This window comes from Ovis aries, chromosome 1 (genome assembly GCF_016772045.2).
Source record: "Ovis aries strain OAR_USU_Benz2616 breed Rambouillet chromosome 1, ARS-UI_Ramb_v3.0, whole genome shotgun sequence".
NCBI classification, from domain to species: domain Eukaryota; kingdom Metazoa; phylum Chordata; class Mammalia; order Artiodactyla; family Bovidae; genus Ovis; species Ovis aries.
The window spans coordinates 43,322,952-43,341,168 of NC_056054.1; the positions used below are offsets into that span (position 1 = coordinate 43,322,952).

Sequence of the window (18,217 nt, forward strand, 5' to 3'; positions counted from 1 at the left end):
TTGTTCAATTCAGATTCTACTTAACTCAGTGAACACTGGCCATGCTTCCACCAAATGCAGAAATTGTGGTAGGTGCCAAGAATACCACGTTGATGAAGTCACACTCCCTGCTGTCAAGAAACTCACTCGATTTCCTAATTTGCTGTCAGTTTACAGTGATCATACTTCTTCCAAGGAACCTCTAAGAAATACCTAGTGAGTAGAACCTTGGAGTTCCACAGAACAGAGTTCAACAGTCTCCAAATGATGACTCAGGCCAGATTGCATAATTCAGGTTTTGTTTGCAAAACTGAAAATGCTTCAGCACCTACCTAAATTCCAATTTAAAGGAATTCTTTAAAAGACGCTACATGTTAGAATTTAAGGTATGGATATGAAACATACATTTCTGGGTAAATGACCCACAGACCAGCACCATTCCTTTAGTCAAAACTTGTCCCTTGCTGACAATGCAGTTAAGAGATGAAGTGCAAAATGGCAGCTCAAATAAATGAGCCAGAAAACCTGACCTATCACTTTTCTTTTCCTCTAAATTAAGATCAAGAAAGCTGAAGAATATTTTGTCTAGAATGATATGAACATACGGGTACAAAAACTCCCTTGTAACTTAGCAGAAAATTACTTCTGTGACCTTTGTCTGTACAGTGACCTTAAAAATGCAAGCATTGTTTTGAAAGCAAGCATATGGGAGTATTTTTTTTTCTTTTTTTACCACTTTTGGTGACTTCAGTAGGTTTAACACATATTTTTGCATTTATTGCATAAACTCATGATACAAAGAACTTTCAACCGATTCAAACTCTACATTCAATTTTGTTTTTCAAAAATGTAGAACTACTACTTTCTTTCCACCCACAGATTGCCATTATCTCAAAGGTGAAATTTTAGCCTATGACTAAAAGGACCTATAGCGGCAACTTCATGATTCAGCAACTAACATCAATAATTCACAGTGAGATCATAGGCCCCCTGTGGAAGGTAGTGACATACTTGCCTTATGAAAGGAAGCTGAGGGCATATCCAGAGCATTTTGAGTTTAGATGTGTGCCTTGTGTGGGTGTCAGACTTTTGTCTCTTAGCTGGTGCCCTGCAGAAGGATCCTCCTTTGGGAAAGGCTGAGAAAGGTGAATTGGGGTTGTGAGGCTAGGATAAAATGGTTATACATGTAGTAACCAGCTCCTCCTGAACTCAGTTTTCCACAGTTACCCTGGGCAGGTGGGAAGTCTTTCTGCTTTCTGCATAAAAGATTCCAACTTGGTTTCCTGCCACCACCAAACACAAATGTGTTGATTTTTCTTTTTTGAGCTTCCAACCCTTGCAAGTTTCCAAAAATAAATCAAACCAGCCATCAGGGCACCGAAATAATACTACTACTAATAAGCAGCTTTGCTTAGACTTACATAAACAACACTTCTGAGGTAAACTTTGCCCCAGAAGTCTGGATACACTCTTTTTATATAACCTGCGTACTAATAATTACTAGACTTGGGTGCATTAACCCTGAAAATAGATGTTAATAGCAGCCCCCCAAAACAAAAGACTTGAAACGACAATTAAAAAAAAAAAAGCGCACCAGCAAGAAAAACACTTGGCAGCCAGCTCCAGCCCAAGCTGAAGACACCCTCCTTTCCCCGCCCCCCTACGAAGATCTCCGCTCCTACCCGCCCCGCCTACCGGGTGAGAGTAGGCTCGGAACCCCGCCCGCCCGCGCCCCCTAGGCTCTTTTTCCTCCTGGCCCCTCCCTCTTCCGCTCCTCTCCGCCTGGTTCCTGGAGCTGAGGTCAAATTGTCTGAACAGGCTGATTTGCATAGCCCAATGGCTGCGCGTATGCAAATGAAGAGGATGGTGGTTGGCTGGGGGTTGGCAGGATAACTCCTGGGAGCGGGGCCTTTGTCCTTCAGTGGCTGTGGGGCAGCTGTGGAGTTAGTGTCGTGGTTAGCGGCGAGTGGGCTGCTGAGAGCCGACTAACGAGCAAGCGAGCGAGCGGGGCGGGAGGGGCGGACGGCGCGGTGGTGGCGGGCGCTGGAGGAGCCTGCAGGGGAGTGTGGAAAGCAGGCGCCCGCGCGCCGCCGGTGGCAGGAGCAGCTCGCACGCCGCTCTCTCTCTGTGGGCGACCTGCAGTTGCAATATGACTTTGGAGGAATTCTCGGCTGGAGAGCAAAAGACCGAAAGGTAAGTCGGCCAGAGCCTCTGCCAGAACTCTGCTTGCCTCCTGCGCGCACTCCGGTGCTGCTGGGCTATGCAAGGTTAATGGGGAGCGAGTGGTTCAAAGTTTGCAGCGGGTACCTCCTATCCCGCCTTTCTTCCTCTGGAACACTCCGGAGGCGCGCGTGGACGGGAAGAGCGTACCCCGCACGCCGGTCGAGCCCCTCGAGGCTTTGCAAACGGCAGACGTGACCGTCCCTGCCCGTGCAGCTCTTGCGGCCGACAGCCTGTGGCTGCACCCAGCGCCAAGGACTAGTAGAGCACTAGGGAAAGGGTGGCGGATGTCACTCTCGGGGCTGCTCACAGGATGCCGGGCCTCTGGGCGTAAGGGTTATGGGGGGAAGGGGATGATATCCCAGGGAGTCCTGGTTTGCAAAAGGTCGAGGGGCGCTATTGCGCGTGCCCTCGGTTGGGAGGGTCGCGGTGCAGGGCGAGGAGGCGGCGACTACCCGGAGGGGCTTAGTGTGACGGGATCCCCTTGCTTCTTCCCGCGTGTAGGATGGATAAGGTGGGGGATGCCCTCGAGGAAGTGCTCAGCAAAGCCCTGAGTCAGCGCACCATCACCGTCGGGGTGTACGAGGCGGCCAAGCTGCTCAACGTGTAAGTGGAGCCCTCGCGTGACCCTCTTGGTTCTCCTGTTCGCCCTAGCCAGAGAAGGTCGCTTTCACTGGTCTCCCCTCGCCCTGCAGCGCCACTTCCTGCCGCGTGCCATCTGTCCCGTGGCTACTTGTCCCAGGGGGAGTGAGCGGACCCGGGCGCGACCCCTGACACCTGGGCGGGGGGTGCAGGCTGCCACGCGGCGGGGCTTGCCTTTGGGCTCACCAGCCCGTTCGTTCCCTGCCCGCAGCGACCCGGATAACGTGGTGCTGTGCCTGCTGGCGGCGGACGAGGACGACGACAGGGACGTGGCTCTGCAGATCCACTTCACCCTGATCCAGGCATTCTGCTGCGAGAATGATATCGACATCCTGCGTGTCAGCAACCCGGGCCGGCTGGCCGAACTCTTGCTCCTGGAGACCGATGCGGGCCCCGCAGCCAGCGAGGGCGCAGAGCAGCCCCCGGACCTGCACTGCGTGCTGGTGACGGTAAGGGAGAAGGGGACTTGCGGGCAGCTCGAGGTTAGAGTCCTGGCAGGAAGTTCGTGAGTGCTGAGAGTCGCCTGACTCCAGATCTGAAATGGGCGAGGGTTAAGAGACGGGAGCCTTTGCCCCATTAAAGCGTGTGGCTGGACTTTCAGCCGAGATGTGCTAGTTTCATCATGGGGATTTTCTCTGGGACAGAACGTGTCTAAGCACGTTGGAGGCTGCCAGAAGCGGAAGAGATCCTTGTGACTCAGCATTGTCAGTCCAGCTACTCCCTACCTACATCTGCACTACCTCCCGTGACTAATTCCTTTAGCAGGGCAGATTAGATAAAGCCAAATAAATTCCTGGCTCACCCTCATTAAGGAGTCAGCTTCATTCTCTGCCAGTCAGAGCTAAAAATAGAAATGGTGTAGGAGACAGACCTCATTAATTCCCTAGAAATACATTAAGAGGATAGAGTGGAAATTTTTTCTTTGTGGTCTTGAAGTTTTTTAAATGCCCCCATGCCCCCTTAAAAACCTTTGAAAGGTAGATAACTTGTATTTACAGAGATAAATGTGATTGTTTTGTGTTTTACATTTTGGAACAGTTTGATCTCCTTAAGTGGCAGCCTCATTATTTTGCTACTCCTGAAAAATACTACTCTCTCTTTTGGGAGGATAACAGGTGGCAGTTTTAGTTAACTGCTCTGCAGCTCTAAACTCCTGGTAGCCCAGCACTGAAGTATTTCTCAGGTGTCCACCAAGGTACAAGTTTGGTAGGACAAGCCTATGAATAATACTCTCAGGTAAAAACTGAATAAATATGAAAACATATATATGACTCAGTTAGTTGCATGTGTTCAGACTTTGCAGAGTATAGCTTTGTAGAGAATTACCCTTAATGATTTTGCAGGAAACCCAACTACCTGGAAAAAATTTTTTAATGGTTTTAAGTGGTCTGTAACACTGCCAAAGTATAGAATGTTCAAGCGTCTTCCCCTCAGAAGTATTGTAATTAGTAGCAAAGTCTGATTTTTTAAAAAATAGTAATTTTGTTTTCTCTAAATTTGTTCCCAGAATCCGCATTCATCACAGTGGAAGGATCCTGCCTTAAGTCAACTTATTTGTTTTTGCCGGGAAAGTCGCTACATGGATCAGTGGGTTCCAGTGATTAATCTCCCTGAACGGTGATGGCATCTGAATGAAAATAACTGAAGCAAATTGCACTGAAGTTTTGAAATACCTTTGTAGTTACTCAAGCAGTTACTCCCTACACTGATGCAAGGATTACAGAAACTGATGTCAAGGGGCTGAGTGAGTTCAACTACATGTTCTGGGAGCCCGGAGATAGATGACTTTGCAGATGGAAAGAGGTGAAAATGAAGAAGGAAGCTGTGTGGAAACAGAAATACAAGTCAAAAGGAACAGAAATTACAAAGAACCATGCAGGAAGGAAAACAAAACTATGTATTAATTTAGGATGGTTGAGTTACATTTAAATAAACCCAATATGCTTTGTTAAAGTTTAAATGTGCAGCCATAGTTTGGGTAATTTTGGTTTTTATGCCCTCAAGTTAAAAAAAAAAAAGGGTTAATCATATTTTAAAACCATATTTTATTGTATTTTGATGAGATGTTAAATTCTCAAAGTTTTATTATAAATTGTACTAAGTTATTTTATGACATGAAAAGTTATTTATGCTATAAATTTTTGGAAACACAATATCTACAATAAACTGGTATGGAATAATTGCATCATTTCTTAATGTGTACTTTTGTTTCTTTAACTTGTACTTTATTTTAAACAAGTTTTCTTTTTCAATATGGAAAAATTAAAACCCATGTGAAATCATGTATATATAGTATATGTGCATCTGTATATATAGATGTGTGTGTATGTATGTATATAAAATATTTTTCTACTCAAAACATTTGGGCTGAACATGGCATGATATTGGTTTTTATTTATTTAGTGGGCATTTTAGTGATGCCTTGCTCTACCCTACGCCAAAAGTCAGAAAAACAAAGGTGATTTAGAAGTTGGGTTGGAATTAGGGAAAAGTGGTGCGGGAAATTACAGTTGCAAAACGGATACAGTTAAATGATAACAAGTGCTCTAATATTATATGCAACATGTTATAGAAGCAGAGGGGAGGGAGTCACCAAAGACCTACCTGCAAGACCAGTGAAGTTTTTCCTGGGAAGAGATCATTTTGTTTGGATCTTAAAACAGGAAAAGGATATTGCTAGCAGCAGCACTAGTTTCTGGGAAGGTGTGGAGGCCTGAAAGACCAAAACCTGTTCAGGGAACCAAGAGTGATTCCGTGTGTGCCTCTGGCGTAGAAAGATAAGGGAGAGATAAGGCTGAAAGGTAGGTGGGATTAGGCCCAGACTGGGAATGGCATTCCATGTCACCCTTAGCATTTGGGCTTTCTTCTGTAAACTTTGGCCCGTCTGCAGACGCCTTCACGCAGGGAGTGACGTGATCAGTGTTTCAGGAAGATAACGCTGGGCACTGAAAGACGGGTTATTGGATAAGCTGCCACAGGTGAGAAGGCCAATTGGAAAGTGACCGCAACCGTCCAAGGCTGTGCATTTTGCAGAAGCACATTCAGGAAACAGGGAGTGGCTTGCTGAAGATTTTGGTGCCATTTTTCTCTTTCTAGAGCTGTGTGCCTTTCAGCTGAATGTGTGTGCTATGGTTCTGAGGGGTTTGTCTAAATTAGATGGGAGAGGGAAAAAAAGAGCAAAAGAAATGAAAGGCTTTAGCAGAACAGTCATCTTTTACTTGGAACAGTCACTTGATAATTAACTGCAACAATCTTTTGGACATCCAGCCAAAGAAAGCAAAAATGCCTACTGAGGAGAGGCCTAATATAGCTTTGGTACTCGGGATTTTTCTTTGCCTACTTCTCAAACCATACCCTCCCCCACAACACCCCATGGCTCCTGGGCCATCTGTCTCCCACCCTTGTCATGACTACATACAATCAGGAAAAAGTAGAAATCAGAGGAGAGAAATGCCAGCTAAGAGTTACAAAAAGCACCAAGTTTCTGCATATCTTAGGAATAACATAGGCACATGAGCCCTTCACCTTGCAATTAAGTTTCTGTTTTTCCACATCTACCAGAAATGTGGAGTTGTAGTCCTTGTTTAGGCTTGTATCTTATTTAAGCTAGTGCCTGATCCAAAATGTAACTGCTATTTAATAGTTGTTTTTTACATTATCAGAAGATGGAAAGCAGAGAGTTTTAAACAGATTTTTTTTCCGTCCCATTAAGTAAAAATACTTCCAATTCTTTCCCAAAACTACTTGATTAAAGACCCTCCTGCAGAGATGAGTAAATTAAACTCGGAAGGCAGAGTGGGGAGGAGCGGCTTATGTATGTTCTTAGTCACTCACTGTGTCTGACTCTGATTTACAAATAATGAATGCAATCTACCTGGCACCTGATAGGTGTCAATACAGTGTGTCTACTACTAAAACTGGAGCGATGGCAATAGGAAAACTTCCAAGGCATCAGAAAAATCTGTTGCTTATAACGCGATATACGTATTCAAAGAGAAGTGTCTTGCATGTGTACTCTTAGTGCTGAGAGATGAAAGTGGTAGTGTGCATCCTTGAGGTTGTTTGCTTTCAGAAAAATCCCAACAATTCACGGGATTTTGAAGTCTCAGTTTTTAAGTATTAACAGTTGTTATTCCTTCCTGATTGAACATAACACAAAAGTAACAGGCGTTGAAAAATCCACTCTGAAACAATTGAGTTAATTGTAAACAAGTATGCAATTACCAGGGCAGATTCTGCCTCTAAATGTTGCTAGTATTTTTCAGTTGTTGCTTTAAATGCTATTAACCCTGCTTATTACAAGTAAGTGGAAATGTTACAGCGGGGACAGAAGTCCCCTCCTCTTTCTAAGGTGTGTTGTTTGTGGAAAATACCTACTTTTCCCACTGGCAACTTTACCTCAGTGTCATAAATGGTATTGACTCCTCCCTCCTGTAGTTCGTCAAGACCCTCAGTAAATTAAATTTCTATAATGAAAGGACTCATGAAGGTAAGTAATCTCCCATAATGCATATTTTATTTCCCAAATGAAGAAAGTGTCATGGCTAGGAAAGAGCTGTTTTGTATATTGTTAATTGGAAGTGTTGTCAAAGCATGTTTTGAGACGCCTTGCTATAACCCTTATAAAATCATTGTTTCCTCAATTTTCAACTATATGGGTTCAATTTTATTCTTTGAGATTTGATAGAAGGCTGCAAGCAGTGAGATGTGGTTCCTTTAAATGAATAAAACTCTCAATGGCATGATTTAACACCAGGCCAGTGTCCCTCAAACTGAATTGAATCTTTTTTTTTTTCCTTTTTCCTTTTAAACAATCCTTAGATAACCATCAGGATTCCCCCAGTGGCTCAGCAGTTAAGAATCTGCCTGCAATGCAGGAGATGCGGGTTTGATTCCTGGGTCAGGAAGATCCCCCGGAGAAGAGGGTGGCAACCCACTCCAGCGTTCTTGCCTGGAAAATCCCATGGACAGAGGAGCCTAGCAGGCTTCAGTCTATAGAGTTGCAGAGTTGGATATGACTGAAGAGACTTAGCGCATAGCACTATAAACATAAGAAACTGTGTAAAAAGGTTGTATTCATGAAGATCACGAAGAAAGAATTTTGTTGTTGTTCAGTCACTCAGTCATGTCCGACTCTTTGAGACCCCATGGACTGCAGCATGGCAGGCTTCCCTGTCCTTCACTATCTCCTAGAGTTTGTTCAAACTTACATCCATTGAGTCGATGAAGCCATCCAACAGTCTCATCCTGTTTGAGTGCTTATTATGAGCAAGGGCTATGCTGGTTATATTGAAGTCTACCAAAAAAAAAAAAAAAAAAAATCAGAAACCTACTCTGACCTCAAAGAGTTTCCAGCCTAGTGAAGTAATGAGACACAAACATCAATAGATAAAATCCAAAGCAGAAGTGCCTAGAGAACTGCTATGAGAATTCAAGGGGTGGAAATTTCTGGAGGGCACATGAGGATGACTTGCAGAAAAAGGTTGTGAGTTCTTTGATCAGAAGTTATCATCGTATCTTGCAAACCACACAAATTACTTAACTGATTGAATATTGATTATAATTCTGCTAGGTGCTGCAGAGAATAGACAGAGGCAGCCTCTAAGAGGTAGCGCTTGTCCTTAGAAAGTTTGTTATCAAATAAGGAAATCAATATCAACACATTCACTTCTTTAATGCTATTTACTGAAAGCCCGTCATGCCCTGGGCACTAAGTCCCAAGGCTGCAAAAGTGTAAAAACAAGGTCTTTGTCTTTAAGAATGTGTGCAGTTTAGTGTAAAGACTGACACCTGTGATGCAGGGCAATCAGTGACAATGTGCTGTGTTCAAGGCTTAAGTGTTCTTGGGGGGCCGGGAAGGTTGGGAAGATCCAGTCAGACCCAAAGGATGAAGAGACTGGCCAGGGGGCGGTGAAGGGACACTTGTTCCTTTAGAGGAGCTGTAGCTCTGGAGGGTATGTTTGAAGCACGATTGGGGTGAGTTTCTGGGACAGCCACAACCCTCACAGAGGGATTTGTTGTTTTGGTTTTGTGCTCAGTCGTGTCTGACTCTTTGCAACTCCATGGACTGTTGCCCACCAGGCTCCTCTGTCTGTGGAATTTTCCAGGCGAGAACACTGGAGTGGGTTGCCATTTTGTTTTCCAGGGGGTCTTCCCAACCGATGTCTCCTGCATTGGCAGGTGGGTTCTTTACCACTCAGCCATGAGGGAACCCTGGAAACTGGTAGCTAAGAGAAGTTAGTCCTACACGATGTTTAAAAACATATATATTTTTAAGTTGTCAACATTTATACATGGAGAAATTTCTTAGAAAAATCTTTATTTCTATTGTCTCTTGGAAGTTTGCTATTTGTGGCAACAGTGAGCCCACAGTCTGCACCACAGCAATTGGCTGCAGCTGAGGGAGGCTCCTCCATTTTAGACAAGGATTTCCAGTTTACTACAGACCTTACCCTTGCCTATTGTCAACTTAAGCCTCCTGGACTCACTTAGGTTTCCCTTCCTAATCCTTTTAGGCATGTGGGGTCCACCTTTCACTCACCCTCCCCCAATGACAAATATCTCTCATTCTGGGGCTCAGATTCTTCCTGTGTAAAAATAAGGGATTTGTCCTCCAGAATTTCTCACATTTTCCAATAGACAATGAAGACCTAGGGCTGTATGTTAAAAATACAGCTCTAAGACCCTTTCCCAAGAGCTTCAGATTAAATGGGGCTGGGAAAGGCTCAGAATTTATTTTTTTCAACAAGTACTTTAGGTTGTTCTTATTATCAGGGCAGTTTGACAAACATTGCATGCTTTCTTGGAGTTCTTCCACCTGAAACGCAGTAGAATCACGCTTTACAAATCTCGGGGGAGGGGGAGGGGCAGCTTTCACCAGATCAGTCTCTGATGTCAGCCCACCAGGAGCTGAGGGATACAGGTTTCTCTGCAAAGATTAAAGAGACTCTCAGGGAAGAAGTATAACCAGAACAATTTGCTGCCTGTGGACAGAGTTAAAATTTACTAGTTTATCATTCTGTACCAGTCCAAAGAACTAGGGCTTCCCAGGTGGTATGGTTCTATCAAGAATCGGCCTACCGATGCAGGAGATGCAGGTTCTATCTCTGGGTCGGGAAGATCCCCTGGAGTCAGAATTGGCAACCCACTTCAGTATTCTTTCCTGGAAAATATTGCATGGACAGAGGAGCCTGGTGGGCTACAGTCATGGAGTTGCAAAGAATCATATACAACTGAGCACTGAGGAAAATAACTACAAAAGGTGGGATGGTCCACGGACAGGTTGGCCCTTAGGGCTTCCTTGAATTGAGAGAACAACAGACCTGTTATGCACCAGACACAGGGCTGGGCACTTGGACAAGACAAGAAGTTGACAGCATTGTAGAGACAAACTCTTGTACCGAGGACTGCTCAACGTCAGGCACAAGGTAAGGTGCTCGGGAAGTGAGTAGAGTTCCTATTTTTCTTATATCTGTTAAGTACTTTCTGGCTTATAATGTGCTTTCACATTTATTAATCCATTTGGTTCCTTGCCAAAGCTCCTGAGGCTCAGGGGTCAAGAGACTCCTCTAAAGCCACATGGCGAGGAAAGGGAAAATCAAAATTCTACTCTAAACTGTCTCTTAAAGGCCTTCCAGACAGCACAGGTTAGCCTAGGGGAGGCTGAAACTAATTGGATCTAATCTTTTACTTATCCAGTAAGTGGGACAGAGCCCCAGGAAAACTAAAGGGGACAAAAACAGGAGAGAATTCTAAGAATTGTCTTTCATCCTAGAACCTCCTCATGGGAGAAGTGGCTTTTGTGTCCCTGGGTGCTTTATGCTGATATACCTTCTACAAATAAGTGTCTGAGGACTTTGCAGGAAAGCAGCAAACTTTCCTGCCATCACCACTTAACACCTGATTACATCACCACAGTATCACTCTTTATCACTCTGATAAAAGGCTCACCTAGAGAAAAGCCTTCTGATTTCATTTTGGGCTTCTTTGTATAACTGGACAGAGCTGGCAAGTGATCAAGAATAAGAGTATAGCAGTTAAAACAATAGGCTTTAAAAAAATTTATTTTTGGTTATGCTGGTTCTTTGTTGCTGCCCATGGGTTTTCTCTAGTTGTGTTGAGCGAGGGCTGTTTTCTAGTTGAGATGCACGGGCTTCTCATTGAGGTGCAGAGCATGGCTCTGATGTGTATAGGCTTCAGTAATTGTGGCTCACAGGTTCTAGCTGCTGCTGCTAAGTCCCTTTAGTCGTGTCCAACTCTGTGCAACCCCATAGACGGCAGCCCACCAGGCTCCCCCGTCCCTGGGATTCTCCAGGCAAAAATACTGGAGTGGGTCGCCATTTCCTTCTCCAGTGCATGAAAGTGAAAACTGAAAGTAGTCGTGTCTGACTCCTAACGACCCCATGGACTGCAGCCCACCAGGCTCCTCCATCCATGGGGTTTTCCAGGCGAGAGTACTGGAGTGGGGTGCCATCGCCTTCTCCACATAGGCTCTACAGCTGTGGTGCATGGGCTTAGCTGCCCTGGGTTGTGTGTGATCTTCCCAGACCAGGGATCAAACCTGTGTCTTCTGCATTGACAGGCAAATTCTTTACCACTGAGCCACCAGGGAAGCATTTGACATTAGGCTTTTATGGCCAGAAAGACCTGAGCTTGAGTCTTGGATCCCAGCTAGGACTTGTGAAAGGTAGTGTAACTTCTCTCAACCTCAGTGATTTCTCCCAGAAAATGGGAAAATAAACAAGGCTTATATCATTGGTTTGTTTGTGGGGATTAAACAAAACAATGCATAGAGAGCACTAGGCTCAGTTCCTGGAGATACTGAATATATGTGCCCTAATGATAACTACATTTCCCACCGGTGAGTAATTTCCTATGTATGTATGTATTTTGTATCATTATTCTATGTTTGCAAATTAGAGGGTGACTTCAGTGAAAAAGAAAGCACCTCCCCCCAGTAAACTACACGACAGAATGTGAAAAGACATCATCCAATTAAATTATGTTAATTTCCACTAATCTAGTTTCTCCTCTCCATTTCCATTAACTTAATTTGGTCCTTTATCACTCATTAGGATTATCAAAGCAGAGCAGTTTCTGTTCAAAATCAAAGGTTGAATGCATGCTGTGTGCCAAGTTCTGTGCTGGAACTTGCTATAGAAAGATGATTGTGGTGCAGTTTCGACCTGCAGTCTATGTAGGAGCTGACAGACACAGAATTTTCAAGGTGGTGTAGTGGCCTGGCAAGTCTGGGCATGCGCTGTATGTGTGTGTGTGTTTAGGGTGGTGGTGGTGGTGAGGAAGCCTTCCAGGAAAGGGTGATGCTTGACCTGAGTCCTGAAGCATGGTTAAAAGCGAGTCAGGGGAGAAAAATGCTGTGCACGAGGGACTCTTCTAGTCTGTGGTGTTTGCTAGAGGATTAAGTGTTAAGGAAGGAGTGGAGAAAGGTAGGCTAAAAAGGTAGACAGAGACCAGCTCAGAGAGAGCCTTCTGAGGAGCATGACTTTGCCCTGCAGGCAATGAGGGGACACTGAGGATTTTATTCGGAAAAGTGGGCTAACAGTGGTCTACGGTTCACTCTTCTTAGATGAATTCAATTACCCAGATCAGTGTGATGGGATCGGAGGGGGGCGTAATGTAAAGGGGCAGCTGTTTGTTGTTCTTGTCTGTCCTGCTCCCCTCCTCCTCCTCCTCCTTTCTGGTTAGCACCCCTCACCTCAGCCTCAAAAGGAAATTTGGAATATAGGCCTGGGTCATCTTCCTGGCCATGGTGATTGGGATGGGGATAGATCATGTGACATCAGCTGGGCCAATCAGAAATCTTCCTGAGACTTCTCTGTCAGAGTAGAGAATCTCTTTACAGGCTGACAAGCTGATCGATGAGTCTAAGATTACTGGCAGGTATTTGCATGCGGCGGAGAGTAAGTTTATTTAAGAGCAAAGGGCAGTCCTATTGAGTGAATTAAGTCAGACAGGGAAGGAGGAATTTCATATGATAGCCCTTATATGTGGAATTTAAAAAGAGATGATATCAATGAACCTACTTAAAAAACAGAAAGAGACTCACAGACTTGGAGAATGAATTTATGGTTGCCAGAGGGAGGGATGGGGGGAAGGGATAGTTGGGGAGTTTGGGAAGGATGTGAACATACTGCTATATTTTGAATGGATAACCAACAAAGACCTACTGTATAGCACATGGATTTCTACTCAGTGGTATGTGGCAGCCTGGATAGGAGGGGAGTTTGGGGGAGAATGGCTACATATCTATTTACGGCTGGGTCCTTCCACTGTTCACCTGAAACTGTCACAACATTTTTTGTTAATCTGCTATACCCCAATACAAAACAAAAAGTTTTTTAAAAAAAGCAAAGGGCAGAGGTGAATCTTGGAAGCAGAGCTCCTGAATCCAGCTATACCTGAAGGGAGGCCCATGGATTCTCAGTATTGTGCATAATTTCATTTTCAGTTAAAAATAGGGTTTTAGTTTTATTTGCAACTAAGAGTGGGGACTGAGAGATTTCCTGGGTGTAAGACTTTCAGGGTCAAAACTGAGACAGTTCCAAGTAAACAGAAAAAGTTGGCCATCCTAATACCAGGGCAGCCATGGAGGCTGGAGTCTACATGGGACACTTTTGCAGTTCAGTCAAGGGGTGACACAGGCCTGGACCTGCAGTTAGGAAAATGAGAGATGGATTTTAGAAGTATATGGGAAATGAAATAGGTGAGACTGGGTAACCAGATGTAAAGAACGAGGGGGAATTCTTGAATGCCTCCTAGGTTTCCAGCTGAGGCAATTTAGAGATAATATGGCTGTCAGTTAAAGTTTCTGGAGGGGAGATGGGTTCAGTCTTAGATGCATTATGTTTCAAATACTTGTGTGATTACCGGTTAGAAGTGTCCAGTAGAATAGATAAGTTGGATGTTTGGACAAAATTGGGCTGGATGTTTTGATCTCAGAATCCTCAGCATATACTAACTGTGAGAGTGGATGAGCTCACCAAGAAGAATGGATAAAGTGAGCAGAGCAGCAGTCAGCCAAGGATAGAAACTTGGGACTCAGGGTGGGATTTTAAAAGGCAGACATAGAGGGGAAATGAGAGTCTTGATGTCACAGCAGCTGGAGGGGCAGAATGGTAAGTTTACAGAAGAGAATAATTCTCACTGTTAGAGGAGTCCCTAAAGCAGAGACTGAAATGTTCCATGGAATTTGGAAATTAAGAGTTCACTGTCCATTTCATTGGGTGAAATCAGTTTCACTGTGTCGGTGTGAGTAAAACCACGTTGCCTTCAATTGAGAAGATGGGAGGTGGGGAAGAGAAGACACAGAAGGTGGACCACTTTCTGGGGAAATTTTGATGAGAAAGAAGAAAAGAGGAGAAGGGGCTCCAGAAATAGCTAGTGGACTTGCTTCTCACCTGTGAGCCTGATAGAAATTATTTGCTTGGGTGTGATGCAGAAATTTGGATGTGGAAAGGCAGGGAGTTTTAAAAATTCAGGCCAAATGGCCCCAGCATTTTTTCTGTTGGGGAAGGCAGGATTATTTACTTGATGGGAAGGAGATAAATACAGAGAGTTTGAGTAGGGTGATAAAGGTTTGAAATGAAGGAGTTGAACAAAGTTCAATAAAAGAATTATGAAATCCTGGTGGGGGCTTAGAAATAACCACTGTCAGTTTCTCTTCACTAGTTCTTTCTCCTTATTCAGTCTAATTATCTTTAAGGAAACAAAGCTTAACATGTCAAACCCCTGCTTAAGCAACTCTACTAACTCCCTTACCTTGTCTTTATAACCAGTAGAAAAGTCCTGCTTTTGATGACTTGACTCAAGCTTCTTTCCCAACCTCATCAGCTTGTTCCTCCCTGTAGTCCTGCCTCAGAGATCTGTTACCCAGAATTAACAGAAGTCTGATATGCAGACTTCTTTAGAATTTAGCTTGCACACACTGTTTTAGCAGCTGAGAATATCCTTCACTCCAGTGTTCTTGCCTGGAGAATCCCAGGGATGGGGGAGCCTGGTGGGCTGCCATCTATGGGGTGGCACAGAGTTGGACATGACTGAAGCGACTTAGCAGCAGCAGCAGTCTTCACTAACCAACTCCTACTCATCCTTCAAGGCCCAGCTGATACACTGCCTCCCCCATGAAATCTTTTCTGACTCACTCAGGCAGGGCCACTTCTTAGAATAGCATTTACCGCATTGCATAGTAATACCCACCCTCTGCCCCTACCCTCCCTATCTTGGGAGATCCTAGTCTTTTCTGGGTTTATTCTAGGGCATACTTAGTGTTAGTAGTTACATACACAATGTTAGTAGGAGCTACCATACTCCTAGTAGGAGCTCAACAAATGAATGAATTCTTCTTTGTCCTGCTTCTAAAAACTAAATTTTAAAATGCTCTGTTACTTACATTTACTGTTTGAGTGGCCTGTTTTTCTTTTTGTAGCTATAACTCATGAGACATTGTTGATACTTCGAAGAAATGTGCTCATTTAATTCTATTAACTGCTTATATACAAAATACCTTTTTACAATTCATTTTTTCTTAAAAATTCTTTCCAGGCCTGATGATGAGTCAGTAGCTGAAGTATCGGGAAGTGATCCTTTAAATATCTTTTAAATATCTATAATTATACACAGCAAACCCACATTCCCTTCAGTGACCCCATACTCTAGACTTTGGCTCTTTCCCTCCTGGTTTACAATTCAGGAAAGAAAATGTGAGGTGACTGAGGGTGAAGATGGTAAAAAAAAGGTGATCCAAAATGAATTGCTTTCCTCCTCCAAATTTGTATAAAATTTAAGACTAAAAGAACAATTAACAATTACTTAGCCTGAATCCTTCTTAAACAATCCTTTTTCTTTTTTTTTTTCTGGAAACAGGACCAGAAATCATAAAACTCATAAGGTTACACAGCAAGTTAGTGGCACTCCAACTACAGCCCATGTTTTCTGCTTCCAAGACCTGTTCTTTCTCTTACCTCATACTGACAACTCAAGAAAAATTGCAGTTTTTTAAAAACATGAATGTATGCTCAGTCATGTCCAACTCTTAGCATCCCTATAGACTGTAGCCCACCAGGCTCTTCTCTCCATGGGATTTTTCAGGTTGCCATTTCCTCCTATAGGGGTTCTTTCCCCAGGGATCCAACCTGTATCTCCTGCACTGGCAGGTGGATTCTTTGCCACTGAGTCACCTGGGAAGCCCTAAAAAAGCATATCAAATGCACTTTGGATCTCCCTGAACTTCCATTACCTCATGTGTAAAGTAGGGTTAATAACAGTAGTGACTTCATGGGCTTGTAGTGAGAATCAAATGAATTGAGATGCAAAATTTCTGAAAGCTATACCTGGCCATATTAAGTATCTGGAGTCTAGTGTTGTTTATTATTTAAAGTCCAATACATTACATTCTTTTTTCCCCCAAATTTGTTTCCTTTAATGACATCTACATGTCATAGACACCTTTCCATATCAATAGAAAGCTACTAATGTTTTTAAAGGACTACATAGAAATGCATTACATTCTTGATTGCTAAGGAACTAATTTACTCACTTTACCTTACTTAATTTATTTAAAAATTTTTTTGTTACTGATTTGATGTACAGTATTATGTTTCAGGTATATATACAACATAGTGAATTATAATTTTCAGGGTTATATTCCATTTCTAGTTGTTATAAAATACTGACTATTCCCTACACTGTACAATATATCCTTGTAGCTTATTTACATAATACATAATGGCTTGTACCTCTTAATCCTCTACTCCTATATTATACCCCCCAACCTGCCCCCCTCTGGTAACCACTAGTTTGTTCTCTGTATCTGTAAGTCTCTTTCATTTTTGTTATATTCACTTGTTTTAGACTCCTCATATAAGTGACATCATACAGTATTTTTCTCTGTCTGACTCTGGATCCACCTGTGTTGTTACAAATGGGAAAATTTCATTCATTTTTATGCTTGAGTAGTAGTTCATTGAATATACTTATATACCACATCTTCTTTATCCATTTACCTGTTAACAGACACAGGTTGCTTCCACATCATAGAATTATAAATAATGCTGCTATGAACATCGGTGGCATGTATCTTTTCAAATTAAGTCTTTTCATTTTTTTTTTTTTTGAATGTATGTCCGGGAGTAGAATCGCTGGATCATATGGTAGTTCTGTTTCTCACTTAATGAGTTTTAAATTTCCCAAAGTTATTTTTTCTCCTCTCTTCACCCCATTCAAACCATTTTACAAATATGAAGACCGAGACCATGGGTTGTAGAATCCAGCTGAGCTAGGTGCGTGGAATTAGAGTCTGCACTTCTTAGCTGTAGGACCCTGCATAATCTGACTTCTCTGAGCCTCAGTTCCTCATCTGTAGGACAGAGTTAAAGTCTACTTTTCTTTTGAGAGTTGTTGTGAGGCTTAAATGGGAGGATACATGCAGAGTGCCCAGTCTGTGTCAATGTTGGGTCCCTCCTTTCCCCAGTGCCTCACACAAAGTTCTATAAATACTACTTGATGTTGTATGAGCTGTATTGATATGTACTTCATTGATATCAGAGCTATAATGGTTTATCTAGAACAAAGTGACTCTAATGCACTGGCCTTGGGGAAATGTCTCAAGGTTAAAAGGAGGAAGGATCTACTGCATGTGGATGATTCTTGGAGCACAGTTCTTCAAAGGGATGCTTGCCTTCTGATATACCACAAGGCTTCTTAACCATTTTTGCCATATCCAAGTATAAGCTGTGCTATTATACACCCACATTTTTTGAAAATGTAAATTGGCTTTTTATTTGTCTGTTTTAAGAGGAAACTTTATATCACAACTTGTTCAGTGAGTGACTGCTTTAGGCCTGCCTCCCCCCGCCACCCCCACTTCATGTCAATTTACAGATCCACAGGGTGCTTGTGGTGACACTTGGTTGCTCTATGTGAGGACCAGATTATAGGTCTTTTTGTGGCTGGAGCTCCCACTTCTATCATTAAGCCATGTATGTGTGGTGTGTGTGTGTGTGTGTGTGTGTTTGTAAAGATGGGTGTATGATTGGATCTAGAGACTAGAAATAGCAATTTATACCTAGGTATCTCTGCTGCAGATTTAATTTCCAAGCTCAAGACCTTACCATTATATAGCTCAGCCATTACAATTATTTGCTTTCATAATTGAATAGATTCTCTAGGATTCATAGGGTATAAAAATGCTTCATATGTAAAATTCTCAATATACTTAAAACTTTATGGTGAACTTTTGCTCCTTTGTGCTAAGCGTTTCTCTCTCCATAGTTTTATTTTACAGTGCCAGTAGTCTTCAGACTAATACATAGTCATATAGCATTTCAGGATGAACTTATTTGGATGACATTTTCTTCCA

General features: G+C 43.1%; 1 protein-coding gene and 1 long non-coding RNA gene across 2 annotated transcripts in view; one reads left to right on the plus strand and one right to left on the minus strand.

Moving 5' to 3' along the window:
• The window catches only part of LOC132659276 (uncharacterized), a 652,410-nt gene that overhangs the window by 578,032 nt on the left and 56,161 nt on the right, over positions 1–18,217 (minus strand). The gene's annotated exons all lie outside the window — the stretch shown is intronic.
• Positions 1,900–5,026, plus strand: GADD45A (growth arrest and DNA damage inducible alpha). The gene is made up of 4 exons (XM_004002064.4): positions 1,900–2,172; positions 2,704–2,805; positions 3,053–3,290; positions 4,349–5,026. Exons 1-4 carry the CDS (start codon positions 2,129–2,131, stop codon positions 4,460–4,462), a joined length of 498 nt encoding a protein of 165 aa, XP_004002113.1. The 5' UTR covers positions 1,900–2,128; the 3' UTR covers positions 4,463–5,026.